This window comes from Macrotis lagotis, chromosome 8 (genome assembly GCF_037893015.1).
Source record: "Macrotis lagotis isolate mMagLag1 chromosome 8, bilby.v1.9.chrom.fasta, whole genome shotgun sequence".
In the NCBI taxonomy this organism is placed as follows: Eukaryota; Metazoa; Chordata; class Mammalia; order Peramelemorphia; family Peramelidae; genus Macrotis; species Macrotis lagotis.
The window spans coordinates 140,324,355-140,343,912 of NC_133665.1; the positions used below are offsets into that span (position 1 = coordinate 140,324,355).

At 38.3% G+C, this 19,558-nt stretch overlaps 1 protein-coding gene across 4 annotated transcripts in view; it reads right to left on the reverse strand.

The window, feature by feature from the left end:
• The window catches only part of PPARG (peroxisome proliferator activated receptor gamma), a 173,575-nt gene that overhangs the window by 16,810 nt on the left and 137,207 nt on the right, over positions 1-19,558 (reverse strand). For all 4 annotated transcript variants that reach the window (XM_074198542.1, XM_074198539.1, XM_074198541.1 and 1 more), the window contains exon 7: positions 6,867-7,317. In XM_074198542.1, coding sequence (XP_074054643.1) covers positions 6,867-7,317 — 451 coding nt within the window. The remainder of the gene's footprint in view (positions 1-6,866; positions 7,318-19,558) is intronic.

Below are 19,558 nucleotides of genomic sequence, written 5' to 3' on the forward strand. Positions count from 1 at the left end.
AAAAATGGTGAATTTCCCACCCTTCTGACTTGGAAGTTTGAGAAGAGCTTTGCTGGCCTCCAAAGTATTCTGAATTCACAGAGAGGACCTTTTCTTGGTGTGGGCTCCTTCCAACTGGCAGCCTCACCTGCTTTCGTCTGCCATGCAGTATAAGCTCCAGTACTCAAGGGAGCAGTGTGTCCAATATCATGGCTCAGAGCTTGTCAGATTTGCTGAGGTGAAAGAAAAAAACACTGCCACTTGGCTTCCATCTTGGGGCACATTTGGAGAGGATCTGTTGGCCTAGCTGGGGCAAGGATATGATGCCAGTCATAAGGATGCTTGTGGATGGAGGTAATTTCAAATCACTGGACATCCTTCCCCCATTCTGTTAATGGAGTTGTGGGAGGGGTGGGGGAAAGGAGGAAATGGAAGGAAAGCTTTATTTAAAAGTTTCTAACTTCTACTCAATACTTCTGGGCTATTAAGAGTCTTGCTTCTCTGAGTCTATTAAACTTGGAGAGTTCAGACTGCAAAGGGGAATATGGATCACAATTATCATCAACAATCTAACAATATGGGCTATAAATGGTTACGATGTGAGATCATAGAAACATAAGACCCAGAGAGTATAAGAGTTAGAATTCAAACTCAGGTCATCTGACAGCAGTGTCAATGATTTTTTCATCATCCTATATTCTTCAAAATGGTGCTGATGGTTGAGTTTACCAAGAACATAGTAAATAATTTGATATTTGTGTCTCAGCACAACACTACTTCACTTAAATCCAATTCACTTGCATGTTATAGTATCACCTCCCTGATGCCACAGTGCTGAGAATGAAGAACAAATCACCACCACTACCACAACAAAACCATCAACAATGATGATGGCAACAACGACTCACCACACAGAACATTGCTTTATCAATACTCACCCCCTTCAGTCATTTATTCCTTTAGTTAATACCAAGCATTTATTAAGGGACCACTTAATAGAGCCATGAACTGTCCTAGGTACTAGAGTAACCAAGACAAAATACAATTCCAGTCATGCTCAAGAAGCTTCTGTTAGAAGGAGGAAGGCACACTCTGAAAAGAATAGTACAGTGGGTTCTAGACTAGACTCCCAATAAAATAATGGAATTTCTTTGCACTTCTTTTCTCATCTTTGTAATGAGACGAAAACTCCTGCTCTGTCTACTTGCAAGGAATAACTGTGAGGACCACGTAAGATCAACTCATACTTATGTTGTGGTAGTACCAGATCCTAAAGAGCTACACTTGGAGTCAAGAAGATGAGTTTAAATCTTGTTTTAGAGTCACCAATTAATTGTGTGATTCTGGGAAAGCCAATTAACCTCCCCAAGTCTCTTTCTCTTCAGCTATAATGTGGGGTGAAAAGTAGCTCATACCTCAAAGAATTGTGTGAAGATCAAATGAGATAACTGTTTATCACTTTGCAAACACAGAGGTCTACATAAATGCTAGCTGTCATCATCATCAGTCACTACCATTATCTAACAATTATGAAGATATGTAGTACAAAGCACTATATTTATAAAAGCTATTCTATTATTATAATTTATTACAGTATCATGTGCTTCACTTGGCTTTCCCCTAGAGGCTACAGACACTGTTACAATATAAGAGTCAAATGGGATGTTGCAGAAAGGGCAATTTGGATTTATACTTGTAACAATTTATAATTGTTATAATTGTAACATTGTAATTTATAATTGTTATTATATTAAGTGCTTTTTCTTGTTGAGTTCTCCCCTCTGGGTGAGTCTAATTTTGACTAGCAAGATCATGAGATAAACTATGGAAAACATAGAGAAAAGGGGAGGATAAACTTCTTAGAATTTAGAACTGTATTAACTTTTATGATGTTTTATGATATGAAGAAAGTTTTGTAGAGAGTAAAGTCTGGGGAGAGGCTATTAAGAGTGGTGACTTGAAAGAATCTGGAGAAGACTGAAAGAAAGAAGATGGAAGACTTTATTTCATTCTCTTATTTTTAGCTGTTATTGAGTTTTCTCTAACTTTAAAAAAATATAATGTTTTCCCCACTATATGCAACTACAAGAGATCACGGTTGATACTAGACCCTTTAGCAAGTAGCTGTCACTTGGATGACTTTTTCTTTTAAATTAGTCCAATTCTTGCACAAAATGGAAGGTAGGGTAAGTAAACTAGGAACAAATCTTGGGAGGAACTGAGTCATCTTTTTCAGCAAACCTGCTTTTAGAAGAACTGACTGACAATGTGTAGATTCTTGAAGGGAAACAAACCTAATTCTCTAATCTGAGGGTGTCATCAGTTCTCAGGGCCCCCAGAATGTTGAGTAACAGTGATCTGAGTATTACATCACTATTTCCTCTACTCCCTCCTAGCCCAACCCATTCCCCTACCTTTACCCTGTTCAGTATGAGTTAGGTCAAATCAGATAGGTAACATCCAAAATCCCCCAAGGGGGCCTCTCCACTTTTTTACTTCACCTAGACCAGGAACACACACACACATATATATATACCTTAACCAGAATGAGGTCAGTTGAATCCCTGCAAAAATTTTTTTTCTGAAATCACTGAGGCAGGGGAAACTGAAGAGGAAAAGACTGTTATTTGCTAAAGCTGAGCTGAAGATGGGAAACCTAATGGAAAGAGAATCTTTTTTGAAGGGACTCTCTCACACCTCACACCCCCTTCTGCAAACTAAAAGATGGAATAATAAAAATAATAAATAATATAAAAATAATAAAAAATAACTTTTATTTCTGCAAGACAATGGGGTTAAGTGACATGCCCAAGGTCACACAGCTAGCTAATTAAGTGTCTGAGGTCTCATTTGAACTCAGAGCCCCCTCCAGGGCCAGTGCTCTATCACTGTGCTACCTAGCTGTCCCCCAAATAATAAACTTGATGTCTTCCTTGACCTAACTATAGTTTGGGTCATCATGCTGACTAGCCAGTCTGCTCTATTCAGCTGTATGAAAATGGAAACTTTCCACCAAGCATTCAAATATTTGATTATGCTGTATGAAAGCCTTGAATACTTGGAAACATCTCCATGTCCATCTGGACAGTTGCAACTGAGTTGAAAAGTTATGATAGGTGGTCATCTGTCACCCTATTTCTGTTTTTTGGGTTTTTTTGTAGGACTTTTGACTTCACTGGTCTAAGGATCTCCCAGGAGGAAATTCCCTTGACCAATCTAGAATAACATCTCAATTACAATTTAGTCTTTTGGGTTTTTTTAGGTTTTTCCAAGGGTTAAGTGACTTGCCCAAGATCACACAGCTAGGTAATTAAATAAGTGTCTGAGGCCACATTTGAACTCAGGACCTCTTGATTCCAGGGCCAGTGCTCTATTCACTGCATCACCTAGCTGCCCCCCCCATCTTCGATGCCCCCCTAGTCTTAGAGCAATCATTCATGAATTTGTTTTTCTTACTATGTTGATGTCTGTATTTCTTACTATGACTAGATTTCTTTATAATCCAATGTATTTTGTTTCAGGCATTTAAGAACACTGTTCAGAAATGTAATTCATAGATTTCACTGGACTTTGCAAGGAGTCAATGATACAAGCAAGGTTAAGACCTCCTGGATTAGAGAGTTGTCTTAGAGCAATCAGAGGTGAAATAATTTGCTCAGGAGCAATGTCCCAAGGGGCAGGACTTTTTGATTCTAAAGCAGTTCTCTAGCCACTTTCCCAAGGTGACTTTTTAAAGACAATTCACTCATCATTTATTTTAAATGATAGGAGTTAACTGAAAATTAAGATGGCAACTTCTTCGTAATCTTGTGATTATTATCTATGTCAATCTACTACTATTAACTCCTGTACCCAACTAATAATAATGGTTGTAGGTTTGCAAAGTGATTTACATATGTTATCTTAAATGATGATGAAAATGTGGTTGAGAACAGGCCTGGAAAACAGCACCAAAACTACCCCCAAAACCACTAAAAAAAAGACAGTAGCCTGGGCAATCTGGCCTAGCTCTCTAGAGCAACCTGGAGGTTCTATGGCTATTTAGAGGAAATAAGTTCATTGGAAATTATGTCTAGGTCATCTGGTTTCCTTTAGGACTCAAAAAAACCCCTATAGCAAATAAAAATCTTTGGCTCAACCTGGGGATCAATGGGTTTTTGTTAACTGGCAATGATCATGGAGTACCTCTTTAGAGTCTAACTAGTCCCCAGAATTAGACAAAAAACAGAATTTCATTCCTGCTTGGGAGCTTAGAAACCTAAGGCCCAATTTCACTGCTTATTTACCATGATCTGCTCCTTCTATGTTTTTTTCCCATGCTAAAAGAAGTAATATTTGCTCAGAGTAGAATCTGTGTAGATGTACCTAGAATTCTGAAGGCAAAAGTCTTGCAAAGACATAAGGACATTCAGATTTATGTACCCCTGGTTAAGTCAAAAGCACTCATCTTGGGGTCAAAAGGGCTAAATGAATTTCAGATTCTGACACTGGTAGTACAGTAGCTGGAGTAGCAGGCCTGGAGTCAGGAAGACCTGAATTCAAATGCAGCCACAGACACTTGCTGCATGACTCTGGGTAAATCACTTAACCTCTATCAATCTCAATTTCCTCATTTATACATGGGAATAAAACAACCTATTTCCCTACATGATTGAAGTGCTCTATAAATACTATCATTAATCCAGAGCAGGTCACAATCTCTCTGAGATTTAGGTAAAAGAATAAAATGGAAATAGTAAATATTTGCACCATCTAACTCACAAGGTGAAACAAGTAATTTTGTAACCCTTAACAATGCTACATAAATATGACTTGTTATTGTGTTAGACTAAGCATAAGGTTTTTTTGATGTCTTAAGATAAGATACCTTTTAATATCTAGATGGTTGCTAGCCTTGGAACTACTCTCACAGATGAAAAACTAAAGTTTAGTATGTCCATTCTCTTGCAACAATATTTAGTGATATTATTTATCTAAAACCTTTTCAGGACTAATTCCAGGCTAATTAATGAAATTCAAAAAGGGCTATAAATCACTTTTTAAGACAGACTTGCTGATGAGAAATGCAGCGGGGTACATTCACAACCCTTTTATTGATGACTCCACTTTTGGAACCACAGATGCAGGATTACTCATTCTCGTCATGCGTCCAATCATATAAAATAACACTGCCCAAGATCATGAAGCTCAGAATCAGAATTGCAGCGGCCCTGGTCATCCTCCCACCCTTCCCCCCTTCCTCTGAATTAGGAACCAGAAAACTTCGATTGGCTCAAGTCCCAGCCGTTCACTTTCCCTAAATCTCAAGACACTATGCCTTATAAAACTGATTGCTTTTGTCAAAAGGTTATACTTTCTCACTATGAACTACTATAAATTGGGTTCAGATTCTTCTTTACTGAATTAATTAAAATTCTCAAGGGCTAAAGATTGCTTTAATTTAAATTTGAACAAAGTCTTCTGAAGGGAACTGAGCTTATTTGAAGTGGCTTCAGGGAGACCAATAAAGCATGATGATATCCCTCCAGTATATACATTTTTGGCTAATGAAACCCAATGCCAGAAAGTTACTTTTAAATTAACTTCAACCTGACAGAGTAACTTTAATGAGATTTGTGCCTCCAAAAGTAAACTGTTGGATTCTAATTAAACCACTATGAGATGCCAATAGGTTGTAGGGGCTTATGCTCTGTTCTGATACATTGCACTGTAGATTCAGGAGGAATCCTGCTTTTTGAAGAACAGGAAAGAATGGTTCTTGATAGCAAACCCCAGTCCAGGGCCTCTTTCCAAAGAAACTGAAAAGCTTTAACTCACATTGTTCAAGCTATGAAGATAGTCCCAGGTTGCAAGTAACACCCGGGAAAAGAAATTCAAATCTCAACACAAGGAAAAAGAAGCCATTAGCTCAAGCAATTAGGCCTCATGTCTCATCAGCAAACTAGGTCTTTCTCTCATTTCTACCATTCAATTCACATGGTCTCATGGATGCCCTTAAACAGAAACATAATTAGCCTATAGAAAACCCACCAAAACTTTCAATTTGCTTTAACCTTAAAAACATTTTCTTTAAAGAAATATGGGAGGTAACTATGCATATTTCTTGTAAGGGTTTTGTTTTTCTTCCTTTTTCAATGGGGAAAGAAGGTGCTTTTTCATTAGCTGGAAAATTTTGCTGCTAGCCATACCCCTCTTCCATCCCAATGATGTGACTTCTAATCTGTTCAAAGTATCTGTTGAGTAAAGACAACACAAAATCAGAGAGGCAAACTGAATTCTCATCAAGTCTAAAGTCTGGTCATTTCATTTGGATCATGGTTCTAATAAGATGGAGGACACAATTTTTCATCCCTAAACAAATTAGCTTGTTTTTCTGCACACTAACCCAGCTAGCTGTCTCTCTTAAAGTGCACTTAAAAAAAGTTTTGGGTGTGGCAAGAGGGTACTAACCAAGTCAGGGTGTGGATGTGGCAGGGTAGTTTATCCGGAGACTGAGGAAACAACAAAACCTTGCCCTTCTGGATGAGGGGGTCACCAGCTCCACCCCCTTTAGGAAGTAGAGTCCATTATTATTAAAATGAAATAAAATTAGAGGAGGAGAAGTTTTGTAGTACGTGAAGGAGTCATCAATGTTTGGTTTTGGTGGTAAAGACAGCATGTAGAAGCAAAGAAAACAAAAGATTCCATGTTTCACTCACATGTACATATAGTAAACATCTGGTCTATAACCTTGGGTTTGCCTTGTCCTTGCAATCACATCACTCAGACTCCAAAAGGTATGGGGTAAGAAAAGGGGAAGCCCATTAAGATGGGAAAAGGAAGTCAACTATGCTTGTCCCTCTTTCCTTTGAGTCCACCCTCCATGGAAAGTCATAAGGGAAGCTTACCTCCACTGAGGATGATGACAGCTATAAATATTGCTAGGTCACTATCATCTAATTCCAGTGCATTGAACTTTACAGCAAACTCAAACTTGGGCTCCATAAAGTCACCAAAGGGTTTTCTCAGGCTCTTCAGAAACTCCCTCGTCATGAATCCTTGGCCCTCGGATATGAGAACCCCATCTTTATTCATCAAGGAGGCCAGCATGGTGTAGATGATCTCATGGACACCATACTTCAAGAGGGTCACTTGATCATTCAAGTCAAGATTGACGAAACCTGGAATGCTCTTGGCATATTCAGTGATCTCCTGGACAGCTTCCACAGAACGAAACTGGCACCCCTGGAAAATGCGGATGGCTACTTCTTTGCTTTGTTCCTGCAGGGGTGTGATGTGCTTAAACTTAATCTTGTCTTCTCCCATCATTAAGGAGTTCATGTCATAAATAACAAATGGCTGAAAACAGAAAGGGGGAGAAGTGGATGGGTTAACCTAATTTTAATTAGATCATTGTTGCATCAAGTTCATAAAATGATTTTTCCCCCCAACATAAATTTACCTCCCTTATAGAAAGAAATCCTCAAAGCTGGATGCACTTAATGAGACTTCTTCTAAATTGCTGCTCATTTAATTAATCTATGGAAACCAACCACTCTTAATCTAGTTCACTCTTCTTCATCAAAGTCATTCAGTTGTGGTTGGTTAATTTAAAGTGACAATCTTTCATGTTTGCAGGATGATATTGTTTTGAGTTTATTTTAGGATGGGGTTCAGATTTAAGATTTCTGGGATGTAGGAAGTGCCTGGTGTGGAAATTCCTTCAATCAACCAATCAATCCATCAATATTAAGTACCTACTATGTGCCAGTACTCTCTTAGGCACTGGGAATAAGATTAAAAAAAATTGAGTCAGTTTTTGTCTTTAATGAGCTTACATATCAACACCTCCCCTGTAACTTGTAGCCTTAGACTTTCTTAGAATATTGAAATGTTAATTTATTTGACCAGGGTTACACAGTGAGTAAATTTCAGAAGTAGTCTTTGACTTCAAACCTAGACCTTGATCCATGGTACAACAATGCCTCTTGATGTTGGTCTAAATGGTGCAAAACAACTGTTTACCCCTAGCTGTTCTGTTATACAGAACAAACTTTTAACTTTTTTTATTGAAAAAATGATCACCGGTGGATCAACGTGGGCAAGAAAACCTCCCCTCAACCTAAAAAGATCCACTTTGTAACTTGAGATTAAATCTGAAATCTCAAAGGTTTCAAAGTTTGCATATGAAATATACTAAATGATAATAAATCAGTCAGAAAACAGATTAGAAAAATCAAAGCCAAGAAAATGTCTCTTTTTTAAAAACACTCTGGAAGCAATCAGTTTCGGAAAGAACAGATGTAAGGCCTCTGGGTAAGAACTGCAAAAAAGAATTGGCCAAAAAAGAAAAAAAGAAGAAGGTCTGAATTTATCTTAGAAATGTGAATCCTTAAGGGACAAATTATCGAGTAAAATACATGCATCATTTATGTGCGTCTGCAGCAGACTACTTGGGAAAAGTAAGTTGTATTTGAAAAGTAATTGGCTTTTCTTCACTCATTACAGCATCATGCAGATATGGCCAGAGACCTGGTAAAGTGCAAAAAAGGCCCGGGAACTGGGAAATCAGGTGACCTGAGTTACAGTCCAAGACCCTACAAATGGAGTCAGAGACTGTAGAGTTAGAAGACCTGGGTTGAAATTTTGGTTCTATCTCTTGGTATTGTATGACCTTGAGCAAAGTCACTTATCATTTCTAGGCTGTAGTTCTTCATCCATAAAATGAGAATTTGGAGCTAGGAGGCCTCTTAAGTTCCCCTCCAGATCTAAATCTCTAAGGGTCTCAGTTTCCTTACTTATAAAATGAGGGACTAGATTGCATCTAAAATTCCTTTCAGTTCTAGGTCTGTAACTGATGGTTAAGATCATGAATGGTAAAGGAAATAGTAAACATTCCTGGAGGAATAGGCAGAATACTCACTAAAGTCTACGTGTACAAAGCAGGGAAAAGAAGGTCACCTCAGTTGACTTCTTCCTTGCTGGGAACCTGGTAAACTAATCATGGTGGTGTCAACAAGTTTAGTTATAATACAAAAGATTCAGGATTTTTTACTAGGTCTTTGTCTGTTGAATGGAGATCAGGATGACCTTTAAAATTTTAAATTTATTTCTACAAAAATGGGGGAAATAAAAGTGGATGATTTTAAAGATCTCATCCAGCTCTAAATTCTATTATCCTCTGACCTCTTCTAGCCAAAATCTAGCTGACCTCTTCAGCCAAAATCTTAAGTCAGTTATTTGTTGTTCAATTGTTTTAGTTGTATCCAACTCTTTGTGACCCCATAGAGGAGTTTACTTGGCAAAGAAACTGGAGTAGTTTGCCATTTCCTTCTCTAGCTCATTTTACAGATGAGGAAACTGAGACAAACAGGGTGAAGAGACTTGTCTAGGGTTACAACTACTCAGTGTCTGAAGCCAGATTTGAACTCAGAAAGATGAGTCTTCCTGACTCCAAACTAGTCAGTCATACATTGGGAGAAATAGTACTAGCATTACAATCCTTTAGAAGTTCCAATAAATTAGTCTATACCTATTTGGTATGATCACTCAAAAACTATGAATATTCTCTAATAAGCAGTTCAATTTAGGGGCACTGTTAGTAAAGAACTGAAGAGACCAAGAGTGAGTTCATGGTCTCTGTACAGCTAACATGGTAGCTCTCTAACCTTTGACAGGAAGGAGGAATCTGGGAGGGCAGTAAACCTGCCTTCAACAACAGAACTTCCTCCTGGGTTTCTAAGATACAAGCTGCTCAGCAATGTCAAATCTGCCATGTTCATTTCTCAGAATGCTTTCTGTGATTTCAGAAGACAGAAGACTTCTGTTTTCAGAAATGCTGGTACTATGAGAAGAGAGAAGAGAATGCCAGACGATGGACTGTTTCAGATCAGTATTTATTGTGTCTTTTCAGAATCCTGGGGGAATTGATCTTAGAGCTAGAAGGCACCTCAGAGGCCATCTAACCCAATCTCTTCATTTTACAGAAGAAGCAAAGGTCCATGGGGGCAGTGAATAGAGCACCAGCCCTGGAGTCAGGAAAACTTGAGTTCAAATTTGAAACTCAGACACTTAATAATTACTTATCTGTGTCACCTTGGTCAAGTCACTTAACCTCATTGCCTTGTAAAAGACAAAAAAAGAACAGACCTAGAAAAGGGCAGTGATGGACCCAAGTTCACACAAGTCACTGGTAATAGATTTGGGATTCAAGCATAGATGTTCTGACTGCCAATGCAACTTTTCACTCAATCAATAATCAAACAATAAACATTTATCAAGGAACCTATGTGCTAAACACTCCTCTACCTTACACTATACCATATTATCATATGCTCTTCAATGTACATTGTGATGTGATCAAGAATGACTCTTAGATTTCACAAAGAAGTTTTCTTTTTAAATTCATGCATTCACCTTGCATGTATTGTTGGACATTATAGCTAAATATATTGGTATCTTATTCCCTAGTACACTGACAACCTTTGGAGGGGAAGGATTATTTCCTGTCTAAACTCTGCATAACTCTTAGTAAATGTTTATTGTATTAGATCAGATTATTATTTTGTGAGAGGCATTAAAGTCTATGGATGCAGAGGATGGAAATGGATGTCAATTCAGTTGCATTCCTTCCCTACTGGGAACTCTGGCAAATTTTGATGTGAAAATGGGCTCATAGTGGTGGCAATTGGTTTAGAGATAATATCAGAAAAGACTCAGCATTTTCTGTTAGGTCCTGGTCAGGAAGACCTGGAAATTCATCCCTTGATAAATTCTGGCTGAGTGACCTTGGGCAGGTCACTTAAGAGTCTCAATAGCCCCAGGTAACTTTACAGTTCTCTTCAGTTGTAGATCTGCATGGGTAGAAAGAATTTCTTATTTAGGAGTTCCCTATGCCAATGAAATCATGGTCTGGTCCCAAAATAAAACAATTTCGAAAGACAGTGTGGTGGAAGAGAAAGAGAAATGGACCTGGAGTCATAAGACCTGAGTTCTAGTTTTGGCTCTTCTACTTCCTAACTCTGTTATATCCCCTCTCTAGGTATTGTATGCTCGTTTGTAAAATGGGTAAAATAATATTTGCTTTGCCTACTTCATTGGGCTGCTAAAAAGAAAACCTTATCACATGTAAAGGCCTAGAAGATTGTGATGAATTATGATTAATTTTTACCCTTACCCTGTTGTGGAAGTAATTCTCAATGATCAGCACAATGGATGACTGGTAATGCTTTGATAGAAGCAGGCAAAGTATGGGAACTGCCCACATAGAGTTTATGGTCTATCTGAATTCATGCCAGTGAAATGGTGGCCCTCTAGAATAGCCAGCCACAGTATACATCCAAGATGCTGTTGCATTGGACATGATAATAATAGGGCTCTAAAATTATCATTCCTTCCCAAAAGGCAGCAATACATGGGTAATTTCTGGCTTTACTCTTTGACCATGCTTCTGTCCAATGGCCCAGTCCCTCAGTCCTAAGAATCTACATAGAGTATTTTCTCCTCCATGGAAGTCCTTTATCTGGAACCATGCCCTACTAACTCACCCTTGTGACTCTGCTCTTCCCCCTCCCTCTCCAACTAGAACTCTTGGTTCCTGTTTTTGAGACTGTGATAGTTAAATTCTGGGCACAAAAATCCTGCTAATTCTTTCTCCCTATTTAACAACAATGTGTCTTTAACCCGTTGGCAATCGGTGGTGGTCAGGATTTCCTGGCAATAAACACTCAAGGACAAAGAAAAGAATCTAGCACCCCCACCATACCAAGCCATTCCAGTTTTTCCCCCTCAGCATTTCAGATGCCAACTCTGTTCTAATGGTGCTGAACTGGAAGAGAATTTGGGGTATTTACATGCAAATGAGTGGTACATGGGGCCCACTTGACCATTTATTCCATAATTCCACAATATTCATCTAGGCTGCTAGGCAGACTGGGATATTTTCATTGTACTCTGGAAATCCATATAGGTCAAAGGCCATTTGGTCTCTCTGGGTGGACCTTCTGATTGTTACATTGACTATATATATATATATATATTTATGATCTGTCTGTCCTAGAATATTTGCCTTATAGGGTATTCTGTCATTTAGAGACCATCCAGCTGTACAAGTACTAACGGATAATTAATTACCACCAATACTTAGATTGTAAACTGTTAAACTATTCATCACTTTTACACAAAGCAATAATGCAGAAATCTGCAGCTTATCTTCAGACCTAGGGAAAAGATAGCGGTTCATTTGCTGTTAGTGAGAGCTGATCTCTCATAACTGAGAGTGGAATTTGGCCTGTGGAGTTCATCTTGAATCACTGAATTAATATTGCATTCCTGTGCCAAGTTTTTACTGATAAAGTATACTTGACTTTTCTGCATATCGTATGTGTGGGGTTTTTTTGAACCATAAAGAATTGAGGTATGGCAATCAAAGCTCTTCATGATTTGTCCCAAACCAGTTTTTCAAAACGTATCTTTTACCAACTCCTCTTCATGTGCTCTATGTGTCAGTCTCACAGGGCTAATCAATATCTCTTCTGCAAAAATACCCTTCCTTCATTCCTTAGTCTCACTCTAAGTGCCATTTCCTCTTAATTATTTCACCATATGAGCTCTCCTTCCTCTGGACTACCAAAATAATTTGTAACTTTCTTAAGGTAGCTATCTTGTACTATTATAGTTGTTCGTGGACATCACTTTCCAAGTGGATTGTAAGTTCCTCGAGGGCTTGAGTCACCTAATACAAATTCAATAAATGTCTCTTGCTAACCCCTTGACATTAGCTTCATTCTTGGTCTGAATACATTGTTATCTACTAGAAAGAATCCTCTCCTATGTTCAACCTCAAGATTTGATGCTCAGAATTTGGTGTTAACAATTACTGCATCAAACTGGCAGATATACATCTGGGATTGACCAGGATGGAAAGCTCAGCCACATGGAGATTTCCAATTGGATATAAAACTAGATATAGTTTTGCAAAAAAAAAAAAAAAGGAAATGAGAAAAGAACAACAACAACAAAATACCATTCCAAATTAAATGTAACTCACTATATAAAAGAGAAACAACAAGGAGAAAGAACAACTGAGTAAACTACTAGAGTTCTAGATAGGGAAAATTTACCTTTGGATTACATAGAAGTAATTGGTTTGAATTTTCAGATATGTCCTAAAGCATGTGTTTGTTTGTTTGTCTGGCTTTTGAAGGGCAATGGGGTTAAGTGACTTGCCCAAGGTCACACAGCTAGGTAATTATTAAGTGTCAGAGGCTGGTTTTAAAGCATGTGTTATTAAGAAAAATGAGCCAGCACTGGCGTTAGGAACTCTTTGAGAGGACAAGGTTACAGCTAAAGGACAGGAGTGATGGGTAGGAATAAAGGGATGTCTGTTTGGATAGAAGTAGGTAAACTCACAGGGACCCTCGACATCTGAGATTTTTATAAGTGATTTGTGGGAAGGAAATCTTTAAGTTTGGAGATGACATTAAACTTCTCTGAGGAGTGAAATGACACACCTATGGGGACAGATAGCAAAGAAGATCAGTCAATGTTGACTGTGTCTCATGGGTTGGTACTCATGAGACTATATGAGAATGGATGAACTTCAGGCAAATGCAAAAGAATATGGAGGAAAATAATCTGAGCTATATTCAGAGCATTGTGGGTTTCAAAATCACAGTTATGACCCAGGAAAAGGAACTAGGAAATCACTGAAAACTATTCCCTGAAATATCATCCCAATGTACAGCTGCAGTTAAAAAGGTCAATAAAATTCTGGGCATCATCAGGAAATTTACAGGAAACCAACCAGAACATATTATCTTTTCCTTGTATAGTCCATCAACCGGACACCTGGGAATGCTTTGCCAGTTGTGGTCACCAGCATCCAAGAAAGGCTTAAAGGAACAGGAGGTTAATGAAATATTAAAGGAATTGGGGGGAGGGAAGAGAAAGGAGGCTGGATGCTGAATAAGAAAAAATAAAAAAATCTGGGAAGATGAAAGCTGAAAAAAGTCAAGGTTGTAGTGTCATAGATTGAGAGCTGGAAGAAAGAAAGTGATGGGAAAAACATACCCAGATCTGTTTGCCAAATTCTGGTGCTCTGCCATTTGGAGATGGCATTTAAAGCTTGAAAGCAGTTAATGTAGACAAAGAGAAGGAAGTATTGTTTTACCTACTGGACAGTAAACCTATTGAATTCATTCATTACTTCAAGGGATGATACATGTTGAAAATAAAAATACCTTAAATTTGATTCAGATAAATTCATGGAAAAAAGGAAAAAAGAAAAAGAAAAACCAAGATGTCTAAGCCTTCATTTCATATCTATGAGATGAGAATGATATCTAGAAGGGCAGACATATCTTCCCACAAATTGCCCCTTGGGAAGACAACAAAACCTCTGCTACCTGGATCACCAAGTTTCCTGTTATATATTATAATGTATGGTGTCTAAATTATAATATGCTATCTAAAAACGTCTCTACTGGTTATTTTTCTGATTGCAATGCTTTTACATTTTCCATTTACTAAATCACACATGTTTCTCCTGAGTTGGTATCAGTAAAGACAATAAACCCCAAACTTTCTGGATTAGTTCTGTTCCTTTGCTGGTTTCTGACCCCAATTTCCCTCTCTTTTCCTTGTTGATGATATTAGACTTGTAGAACTGAAAGGGACCTAAGAGGTCATCAAGTCCCAGAATCATGGAAGTATCAGAGATTTAAAGCTGGAAGGGATTGCAGAGATCACCTCTTCTACCCCACTCATTTTGCAGATGAGGAAATTGAGGTGGGACCAGAACCCAAGTCCTTTGACTCCAAATTCAGGGTTCTTTCCATTATACCACATAGCCTCTCTAAGCCCTTTAAGAATAGAAATTAGAACTGGGATTTCAATAAAATAAGGAACTCCTTTGACCAGTGCATTAACCAGTTATAACCTTTTCTGCAACTTAGTCTTAGAAAGTTGAGAAGTTAGGTGACTTGCCCAGGGTCACAAAGTTAGGAAGTGTCAGAGGTAAGATTTGAATCAGAGGCAGGATAGAGACCAGTCTATGCCAAGCTGTCTCTTGCTTCCTCCCAATTCATTTTACAGAAAAGGAAACAGGGTCCAAAGAAAGAAAAGAACTTACTTAAATTCACAAGATATATGGACAGAAGCAGATACAAGTTGAGAATTTAAGTTTCTGGCCTCTTGTTCAAAGGCTATTCTAGGGATCAGGTCTATTTATTTGAGGTTCCCCTACCCTGGGGCTCTAGGGCTGGTGCCTTTGAACTGGGAACCGTTAGGTCTTTCAGCTGCCAGGTTAGTCTTGTATTAGAGGTAAACATGAACCCCTATCAAATCTCAACTTTTTTTTTCCCCTGGCTCCTTTGGAGACTTAAATAAATAGAGACAAATAAACAAAAAAATTTAATGGGTCCAACTACTTGCCTACCAATGAGCTACAACATAACCACAACTCTTAAAATCATCTATGCCAGTTGAATGTCACTCAGCTGGCATAAACACTATTATTGGCCCAACAATTGAGCAAAAACAAAGATCCAAGCAGTTTGCTAATTAGCAATATATATATATATGTATATATATATGTATATATATATATATACATATATATATATATATATATATATATAGTGCATTAGATTTTTTTAAAGATGTGTGAATGTTAAAACAGGGTTCTCAAAAAAAGCTCTGCCAAAACCTGTTGATTGTACCTCTACCATATCTCTCCTATCTATTTTTCCAACCACAGAGCCACCATTTTATAACTAAATTAGACTTTCAACTCCTTTTCCTTGGACTACTTGAATGGAATGCTAATTAGTCTCCTTTGCTTCCACTATCTCCCTTCTCTAATCCATTCTCCACGCAGCAGCCAAAATAATTTTTCTATGACTAAAATCAGATTATTTAATCCCCCAGCCCAAAATTACCCAGTTTAACACAGTACCTTACTGATTGACCAAAAAGTTCTCAGGTACTTCTCTGTTGACCCTAGAATAAAATATAAACTCCTCATCCCAATATTAAATGTTCTCTACATATAGGCTACAGCTTACCTTTTTAGATTTATGCATGCCCTTCCACCTCTACTTTCTTTGTCTTCTCCAAGTTCAGATCTTTTTCCAACATGAAGCATTCTTAGTGACCCCAGTTGGTTAGGGCTATCTCCCTTATATTTACTTTTCCTTCTTGGTTCTGTATCCTCCAATAGCAATGTCCTTAGATTCTCCCCTTCTCCCCCACAACTTATTGGGGAGGAAGACATGGCTTCATTTTTGTCTTCTTACCCCAGCACCTACTGTTGTGATTGTCCCATAGTAGACACTTAAATGTCTATCAAATTGAACCCAAGATGTTTTAGCTTAGATCAAACAAATCTGGAAAGTGGTCAAGGTTATTTTCCAAAGCCCTGCAATAGAGATGTTTACAAAAATACATGTAAACCATATTTGCATGGATTAATGACTCCAGAAATCTATCTCTGTTCTACTTTTGATTCTCTTGTTTTCAGGTTCTACTGGTTTCTCTTCTAGGATTTTAAGGCTCAACTGATGACATCATTTTGATCAGAGTCGGGATGAATTTCCATTCATTCCTGTCATCTCCCTTGCCCTCAGTTTCCTTATCTGTAAAATGAAGAGGTTGGACTGGATGGCTTCTAGGGTGTTTTTCCATCTCTAAATGCAAAAATTTCATAATTTAGAGGTAGAAATGACCTTACAAGCTACATTTCTACCTCCAAGGAATATGGTGAACTTCAGATTAAATAACCAGTTCCTTAGTAGTCTTGTATTTCTGATCCTACTTAGAACCAGATACTTTTCTGATGATAATAGTCCCTTCCATTAAAAAGAAAGAGCATAATTTCCAATGTGCCCATAGTAAACAATGTAATGCTCTGGGGCTCAAAGTCCAAAATAGTACAAATAGTATAAAAAGTTTTACTCACTATTTGTAGATAGAGCACAGCCGCCATCTCTTAGATATGGAGTGAAAAGTTGGCAGGCAGAGCCCTGGGGTTTGTCTATTTATTTATTGTTTTATGACAAACCATGGTGCTGAGAATGGTTTTTTTTGAAAGCTGCCCTCTGTTTGTTTTCATCCACAAACATGGAATCATGTGACAATGATACACTTTATGTGAATATCTTTCCAGGGTAATAGTCAAACATGAGGTACTTCCAAAGTCCAGTTGATTATCAAATTGCCATGTATGGAACAGAGCACCAAAGTTCCTCAGAATGCCAGAGATCAGAGAGAACTCTGTTAATGGGCCAAGCCTTTGGAGTAAATTTGAGTTGTCCTCAAAGATGACCAGTTCCTCTGTGTGACTGAAAGAAAGCACTGGTCATCTTGCTTTCCCCTTGATGGTTATGACTCCTTTTAACAAATTGTTGATGATATCCCTATCAGTACTGGACTTTTGTTTCTTATTATGAAGAAATCTAATCAATTAAAGGGATGCTAAGAGTGGTATAGTTGTAATGGGAATCAGAGTAGGCTTTGCATCATAGCTCAATGCATTTGAAAAAAGGTGCTAGAAGGACAGCATCCCCCTAAACATCTGTCTTATTGGAATGCTTTGGAGTAGCCATCCCTTCCTCTGCCTTCTGCTTAAAACTTAACAGCAGTAAAGCTCTCAGTTAGATATCAGAAGTGAGCACATTATTCTCAAAATGTCTAACTTAAAATGAAGTTATTTCCCTGTTCTCTAAAAGAGTAGGGCAACCTTTCCCCCCCCTAACTCTCTTATACATCTATTTATCAGATTAGCTAATTATCCTCACTTTGGATTATCTAGAATGGGAGTTCTTAAGACTTTTGGTATCATGGACCCTTTCGACATTCCATTGAAACCAATGGACCCCTCCTAAGAATATGTGTTTTTTTAAATGAATAAAATGAAATGAATAAAATTATAAAAGAAATCAATTCTATTGAAATGCAGTTTGTCTGTCTGTCTATCATCTCTTCTAAATTCATGAACTCCAGGGTTAAGAATCCCTAATCTGGGAGGTGATACAACAGAAGGTCCCAGGGAATGGGATACTGCTTCTCAAGGAACTCAAGGAAAAGCGAGATGGTGGGGTGGTTAGGTGGCACAGTGGATAGAGCACCAGCCCTGAGTTCAAATCTGGTCTGAGACTTAATAATTACCTAGCTCTGTGGCCTTGGGCAAGTCATTTAACTTCATTGCCTTGCAAAAACCTAAAAACCCCCCCCAAAGCCCCCAAAACAAACAAAAAAAGCTAGATGGCCATATATCAGAGGATCTTCTGGGGAGAGATATTTGCAATGCACTAGATGCTCTCTAACTTCCTCCTCTAACTCCAAAATTCTATAACAGCTTGGATTTCAATGACTTTAAAATCGATAGACTCAATGGGTCAATAAAAAGAGGCAATGCAGAGGGAAGCACCCCCATTTCAAAATGTGAAAAACCCAGGTTCAGAGTAGTAAGGTGATTACAATGTTATTATGAAGCCAGAAAGCAGTAGAGCCTGGATGTGTATTGATTCAAATCCAATGTTCATTCCCATAAATGGCATAAATGTATTGGAATATAATTATGTTATTTCCAATACACTCATGACATAAGTTCCAGCAGTTTTATTGGGGGTAGAGGATAAAGAAGGGTCAGTGCAGAAACAGGAGTATAACCTAGGAGGTCCAAGGGTAGGTTAGGATGCTAACCTTAAGAAAAGCTGGAGTTGCTTTGTATATTGCAGGAAAATGCTAAAAGTAAAACTTTCCCATTTCACAAATTTGGGTAATAACTGAGCAAATGTCTATGTACTCATTATAGATGACTGATTCAGTGTAGCTATGAATCCCAATAAATCAACAGGTACTTGATCACATTTGCTGAGGACCAGCCCAGTGTCACAGAAAGAACACTGGATGTGAAGTTAGGGGAACTGTGTTCAGATTCTAATTCTATCCTGAATTTCCTGGGTTATCTTGATTAGGGCCTTCTCCTCTCTTGGCTTTGATTTAAACCTTCATAAAATAAGGGTTGGATTCGATGATCTAGAGAAAGATCCCATTTGTCTCTAGGTCAGAGCATCTCAGGATCATAAGTTCAGAGATGAAAGAGGTCATCTGGAACATTCTATCACTTTACAAACGAGGAAACAGAGGCCCAGAGATAAGGTCATTTGTCCAAGTTCACACAGATTGTAAATAGCAAAACTGTGATACATATCCCACTCTGATTCCCAATTCAGCTATACCACTCTTACCATCCCGTTGATTGATTTCCTCATAATAGAAAAAAATCCAGGACTGATAGGGATATCATCAACAGGATTTCTTAAAAGGGGTCATGACCATCAAGGGGAAAGCAGGCAATAACGTAACTTTTTTAAATGGCCCTTCTGAGAAAGTCCCCTTAATTTCCCTCCCTCTTCCTGGGGCTCTGGGTTCTGGGAGCAGACCTCTCTTGGCCTGGCCTGGGGTAGCACTAATGATCTCAGTCCCAACAGGGTGTGTAGTAGGATTCAAACAGTTCCACCACACCAGCTATAACCACTTTGTGATCTCCACCCTCTGAGGAGCCCTGACTTCTGCAAATTGTTTCCTCTCTAGGCAG